Source organism: Elaeis guineensis, chromosome 8 (genome assembly GCF_000442705.2).
Source record: "Elaeis guineensis isolate ETL-2024a chromosome 8, EG11, whole genome shotgun sequence".
Classification (NCBI taxonomy): domain Eukaryota; kingdom Viridiplantae; phylum Streptophyta; class Magnoliopsida; order Arecales; family Arecaceae; genus Elaeis; species Elaeis guineensis.
In genome coordinates this window covers 120,119,272-120,126,557 of record NC_026000.2, presented here as the reverse complement: position 1 = coordinate 120,126,557, position 7,286 = coordinate 120,119,272, and the positions used below count along the sequence as shown (strand labels likewise).

General features: G+C 40.9%; 1 protein-coding gene across 1 annotated transcript; it reads right to left on the bottom strand.

Annotated features, from left to right (window-relative positions):
- Positions 1-480: 480 nt before the first annotated feature.
- Positions 481-6,847, bottom strand: LOC105049728 (auxin response factor 2A). The gene is given in 16 exon segments (XM_073242712.1): positions 481-890; positions 1,602-1,805; positions 1,932-2,122; positions 2,658-3,673; positions 3,785-3,953; positions 4,032-4,107; positions 4,220-4,339; positions 4,528-4,692; positions 4,768-4,864; positions 5,321-5,405; positions 5,529-5,684; positions 5,809-5,865; positions 5,962-6,057; positions 6,215-6,327; positions 6,414-6,467; positions 6,470-6,847. Coding segments are annotated over 15 exon segments (2,643 nt in total). The 5' UTR covers positions 6,540-6,847; the 3' UTR covers positions 481-890; positions 1,602-1,627.
- Positions 6,848-7,286: the final 439 nt, after the last annotated feature.

Here is a 7,286-nt window from a genome sequence, read left to right as displayed (position 1 = left end):
TCAAGGATTGGTATCAATGCATGCATTTCCATAGATACGTTCCCAAGTCAAAACAAACTCCAACCTATCCACCTTCTGAGTTGATTTGCCCAAGTTAAATTTTCAGCATAACCAATCTGCTCAGAAATCTTGAATTTTAATCTCAAACACAGGTCAAGCTCTGCCCAGCTGAAATTCTTTGTTCCCACTACCACCATTCCAGTGGCGTAACTTAGAAGCCAGCATACAACTCCACTCCTACACGACAGTGAGAGGATAATATGTGTGGCTATTAAAATATGGGTGCATGGTGGATCTTTTGTATCGCGTCAATTCATATACTCCTCCATTGACCATTCCCCACTGCAAGTTCTAAAATCAGATTTAGCATTAAACAAGGCTCCGTTGCCAGGACACCAAGCAACAACATTCAGAATAGAGGCCAAGACAGGCAGATGTACCCAAAGACAATGAACTAATACATTTTCTAACAGCTATATGTGCTTCTAGTTCTATATCACTACCAAATTTTTAAATCATACGAAAGTGTTAGAAGAAAGAACTACATAAAGTGACTGCAACAAGGGCTCTGCAGTCCGAATGAAGGACAAGAAACCACTAGGTTGACAGCATAAAATTAACAATGCGACAAGTGAAGGGAGATATCTACATGACAGATCAGGAAAGAAGGGCTGCCGCTTTATCTTTTTGAACAGCATGGTGTAAGGAAGAAACATATAGACAAACCTCAAGAGCAGAAATCACAACACATCCAAAAACTATATTAGATAAAGAAGGCTCCTAGCCTACAATGGAATGGGGCTTACTGACGACATAAAGTAATTTGGCTAGACCGCACCAAAGAAAAAGCTTTCCAGGAATCCTCTTTTGCTGACCACTGCTTCAAAACCCTACAAAGAGCCAAAACAGATTCAAAAGATGAGTCCTTTCCTGTTTGATTTCTTGACGGAAAGATTCAAATAACAGAAAAATCTGTCACCATGTGCCTATTATTATCATCGGCCTAGACAGCACATGGAATGCATATAAGAAATAGTATGCGTAACTGTGATCTTCCAATCTGATTAAAGATTTATTATTATTATTACTACTTAATGGATAACTCAGAATTGGGGAGGTGTACTTCTTTTGATTTTCTCCCTCAGTGAAAAACTGAACTAAATGATGAATATTTATTTTTTGATGGTAGAAGGTATAACAGTATGGAGACAGATGACCAACATGTAGCCTCATGAACAGTGTGGAATTCAGGAGTTTCAGTTTAACATTGAATTTTAGATATTAGATGTATGTAAAGAACAAAATCTTCTGAGATGAAGAAAAAAGTGGATGAAAAGAAAAATCTTGCTGACAACAGCATCTTTACCTCAGTATCCAATGCATTACTTGCTTTAACTCTATAATCTTAAAACGCAATCTTGGAACAGCCAAATACAGCTAATATAATGAATGTACCAAAGTTTAACATAGCAACAGAATCATCATGCATCTTTTTCAGAATGATCTAATCACCACCAAACATTCTATATTATCCCAAAGGAGATGGACAAGATAAGCAGTATAAAAGATGGAAAAAGAAAAAGGAAAAAGATGCCACTCACCTTACCAATTCTAGGAGGTACCAGCATCAGTTCTCTGGGTTAGCTGTTGATGTAGGAAAAAGGACTTTTGTTACTTTTGCAGTTGCGTTTCCTCTCATTACAGTAGGAATCCCTTCAACTCTAGGGTTCAGGGTTCCTGGTTTCATCTTCTGAACCTCCTCTCTTGTGTATATATAAATCTTGCAGACCATACTACAGAATTCTCTGCTTATGCAAGAATAACTTCAGTCAGCATTATTTACGTGAGCATGCACAAGTCTTCATGTGACTTATTCAATGTGATCATGGCAAGTGATATAAATACAAACGTGAAACAAGAATGATGCTTACAGCCAAGGGTCATCTCCCACAAGCATCATATCACCCTCATTATCAGTGTACACAATAAGCCAATTATTGTTTGGCGCCGTCAATTCACCCTCAAATTCAAACATCTGATCTAACTCTGCAATCAGTTCATCATAGCCATTGAACTTTGTAAGGTCTACAGATCTTCCAAGTGCAATTCCTTGTTTGTGGACCTGGAATAAATAATCAATTGCCACTCTTTGTTTAGCCAACATTCTTAGACTAGCAGAAAATAAGAAGGGAAACATTGTCGCTCCTTGGATATCAAGAGCTACATGATAAATTTCTCAAATTTTGACAGATCCTGGATGCTTATTTGAATGCCAAATCAATGGATGAAGTGCTGACAATGGGCAAAATTATATGGATAAATAGGTTAAAACAAATAACAAAAGAAACGAGCATAGCAAATGGCACAAAAAGAACTAAAGAAATGTGAAAGTGGGAAAATTTTTGTAAGAAAAGAAAAAGAAGTGTTCTAATTGAGTAGAAAGAGCACATAATAATCATCATTTCAGAGGCTGTATATTTCCATAAAAATGTATATCCACATTTTAGTAACAGTCTGTCACCAAAGTTGTCCGTCATTCATTACAAGAATAACACCAAAAGAAGAACATCAGGAAAACAAATGCATGCAAATATAATATAATATAACATATATTAAGAAAAGGATGATGCATGCATTCGTATGAATAAGGAATAAACCTTTCTGCAGCTCCTACTTGAGCCACCCGGAAGCTTGCTCAGAACTTCCTTCATAGTCTCTGGGCAATGCTGATGATGCATCTCATGCTCAGTTGCTGCTGGAGCAGTGGTGACTGATTTTGTACCCCTGGGCAACTTAGAATGGTGGTCAACTTCTAAGGTTTGTGACTCGTCTTGTGCTACTGTAGGTTGAGTCTGTGACACTAAGTTATTGGTGGCATTTGTTTGAGGCATTAAATGTTCGGATCTCATTATATGGTCAGATTTCATCTGAGGCATGGAATGTTCAGATCTCATTACATGGTCAGACTTAGTGGGATTGCTGTTGAGATGAAAACCAAAGAGCTTGCAGTTGCCACTTTCTTTAGGTCTTGTTATCTCATTCTGGGCTGCTTCCAAAGGCTGAGGCATTACCGCCCTCTTATGTGCACGGTTTTCACTTTGAAAAGTTGACTGCGGATGTGCTAGCCAATTTGGAGGATTTTGCTCAATACTATGACCTTGCACCAGAGAAAAATCTTCCAACCCACCATATGTAACATTTTCAGCACTCTGATAAGGTAGCTCACCAGCATGTGGAGGCTTCTTGAATGTTGACTCTTTATTGAAGGAACACTTGGAAGGTATCAAAGAATATGGGTCCAAAAGCAAGTTAAGCTTGCCTTCCTGGTCCTCAAAATGGTTCTTCAAAGGATCTGTACTAGTAGAAATTTGTTCAAAAGATGGTTTACCAAACCCATGCATGTCACTGAAAGGTCGAAATCCTGATCGCATGTCCTTGTAGGTAGGTTCGTGCCCACTCATTTGCATCCAGTTGCCCGAACCCAACCTTCTCCGAGAAGAAACAACATCATTTTTGTCTTCATCAAGAGATGAAGGCCACATAAGGGGCTTCTGAACAGTGTCTGAATCATTACTGTCGCTTAAGTTGTTTCTCAAGGTCATCCTATCTTGGCCTTGCAAGATCCTTGAAACTCCATGAATTTGGGAAGGGTCTGCAGTGACTTTGATTGCAACTAAAAAAGTTAGAATGAAAAAATGCTGCATCAATAACAAGACGATAGAATAATCATCTAGGAATCAGTTGTTTCTATTTATTTCTTAAGCTTCAACAATCATATCGTTACCTTCTTTTGTTAGAACAGATGAATCAGGGGACAAGGGCATGGCATTTGGTCGAGGCCTTTTGGTCTTAGGTGTTGGAAGGGGGTTCAATGGAGGATTCAGAGCAGGTTCTATGTTCCAAGGAGAAACTCTCTGCGGACGAGGAATGGATGATGTCTCATCCCACCGCACCTTAAATTCCAAACAAAAATATCCATATTAATGTGCTTAAGAATTCTGAGGTAAGAAAAAAATGATCTTTGATATGACCTGGAGGCATCTCCATTTTGATGCAGGCCAACAGACAGAGTCAACATCTCCTATGCCAACTATGGTGCCGGTAAACCTGCCAGGCAGAATTGTTGAAATTAGCTAAATGTCTGATGGGTCCATTAACTTCAAAGATATATCATAAGCTCACTGGCATCAATTGCCAGGGTACAAAAAGGTCATGATACCTTTGCTCTGGAGCCTCTTCACCTTCAAACCTCATCTTGAATCTCATCCCGATCGAGTAGTTGTCCTTGAGAGATTCCATGTATCGATCATAGGGAACAATGAACTCACATGGACTAGTCCTGTTTTGTTGGATTCAATAATCAGTTGACCCTAATGATTACAATGAGAAGGATAGTTTTAAACAAATTTAGACTCACGTAAATTATAACCATTACTAAACCCATTTTGTCATTCAATAGTACTCTGTTAGTTTTCCAATATCAGAAGCAACATAACAGACAAGACAATTGAAGCATACAGATCACACCTTGGTTTGTAATAAACAGTGAACATGGTTCCGGTTGTTACAGCATGCCATGCTGTTGCAAGGACACCAAGGTGCATACTGTGACTAGATATGACTGACGATGGAACATTTGTTTGTTGTCTCATAGCCCGCCTCACCCCAACACGTAGTTCACCATTTTCTCCTCTATGGGCCATGCAAACAATTCAGTACCAAATCATGACCAAGATGTTGTTGTAGACATTCATAGGAGAGAAGGACAGCATACCTTAGAAAATAAAAGCATCCCCAGCAACAAGCCTTTTAGAACTAACAAAGACACTCCATCCACTCTGAAGCAGATGTCTCCTTGGTTGACCTGAGGTTATTGCACCTACGTCAGTCATGTAAGTAACAAAATGCAACTGACAGATAAGATCCATAACAACATGCCAGTTTTAACAAAAGGAACATGACAAGGCTTTCCTTAAATCACACAGCTGGACTCAGCCATCTATTAGCCCATGTAAAGCCAGCATTCAAACAGTGGGCATCCAAACTATTAGCATCATAACGTGTCACCATGAAATTGCTAAGTGCCTTGACTCTTAACTTTTCAACAAAAGAAACATGACTACACGAATCCCATAGGTGTCCTCTCTCAGATATCATATACAGACAACCACACCTAGAAAATGGTTGATCCCTGAAATGTTGGGGGAAAAAAGGACTCTAGAAAAGCATTGGTGAGCCCCTTCATTAAAAGGCAGTTTCTCAGACATTCCCATGCACTAAATAGCCAAAATTTTAATGATTTAGTGACAACAGCAATTACCGCGAAAGATGTGGCGGAAGCGCCATTCAACCCCATGCAAATCCCTTGCCACCAACTCCTGCGTTGGAGGTTGCAAGCGCATATCCTAACGAAAAAAGACAAAGAACACTACAAATAAAACAACTTCGCAAATACCTGACAAACAAAAGGGTGATTTAATTAGGAAACAACAAAGTAAATGTCCTCAGCAAAAGTTTCATAACCTCACCAATGGAGGGAGGCATTCATCGGCATGCCTCCTCAACACAGAGAACCCACCGTGGGTGCTTGTGTCAGATGCAGTCAAAGTCTTGCAGAAAGAGTGCACATGAGGCCTTGGTGGTGGAGACGGCAAATTCTCCTTCTCCAAAGCGTTCTCATCTTGCTGCCAAAAACGAAACATAATACCAAAAAAATTTCGAAAGTACTCTCTTTGCCATAATTCCGGCGCCGCCCTCCCACCAAAATATAAATATATATGTATATCAAAGCAGATGTCAAACTCTTACATTTGCCTCGGGCAGCAGCGTCACCTGAGCAAAGACCTCATCCGTCTCCTGTTCGGCCTGTCCAACACAATAGAGAAAGTTCATCAATGGAGAGACAAGAAAAGCCCGGAAAAATCTAATTATTTTACAAAAAGAGGGATCTAAAAGGCGTGCCTTCAGTTGGATGTTTATCACTCGGCAAAGGATTTTGGATGGCAGGTCATATATTTTCACCTGCTTCTCGGCCAACTGATTTGTAGAAGCCTCCACCTGAATCTCCACATGAAATAATACTTCCAATTTAGAGTAGAAGAAGACAAATCCAGGCAAATCGAAAATAGGAATTCTTACAGGATGAGAAGAGAAACCCTAAAATTCAAGACTTTAGCGGGAGTAATGAAAGGAATTCGAGAGGAAACGGAGTTACCTGCTCTATATGACCTTGAGGAAAGTAGAAGACCCTCTCCCCCACGCGAGGAATCGTCACCAGAGGCCCAGCGCACGCGAGCCAGAGCTCAGTATAAAGTGAGTCCTCCGCATCTGAAACAGAGAAGAATGAGAAGTAAACAAATCCACAAGCAAAAATCCCTACAAGAAGAGAAATCGGATACCCATCTCTTTTCTACCTCTCCTGGGAGCGGCGGAGGACGGGGTCCTCGCGGCGTCGGCGCCGGATCGCAGCATACGGTGGAGAAGCTTTCTCCCCTCCCATTACTGCCGTTTCCCCTCGTTGTCACCTCCGACGACGCCATATCACGACCCCCGCCGGAGATCTCTCATCCACGCCCCAAAATCGAACGTTTCCACCGCTCAATCGCCTCCCGAACCCTAATCCGACGAGATCAGAGACGAGAACAATCCCTAATTCGAAGATTTCTCGCCAGAACTCCCCAAAACCCTAGATACCCCTCCGATCTCTCCTTCGAAGCCGCCGGATCTGTCTCTCTCTCATACCCCTTTCTTCTGAGCAAGACAGCGAGAAAGCGAGAGAGGTGGAGAAACGCGGGGAGGGACCAATTGTTAACGACTTTTCGGACAGTAGTGGACTGGGGGGTGACGGGAACTCAGAAGCCTCCACCCAGGAGTCGAAAAGTTTCTGGCGACCGTTTCGCCCACGGTTTGGTTTTTAGACCTACAGACCGGGCCTTTCGGAGCGGCCAAGGGGCGACCGGCCGGTTCTTTTTTTTTTTTTTGAAAGTCGTTTTGGTAGGTAGCAGGCAGGCGGCGCATTGTCCAGTAATTAGACGGCAGGCTTTAATAGTACGAGATTATGATAATAATAATTATAACAATAAGAATTATCCAGAGCTAGTAACCCCAACTTGCTCCTATAATTTTATTGCGCACTCATCTTCCTCAAAGTTAAAAATATGCACAGAGGAGTGACATGAGTTTGATGTTTTATTTTTTTTTTAAAAATTTCTACCAAAATAAAATTATTTGGATATTTGCTCCCTAACTTAATGCATGTCTCTAACTATCTATGTTTGTGTGTGCGA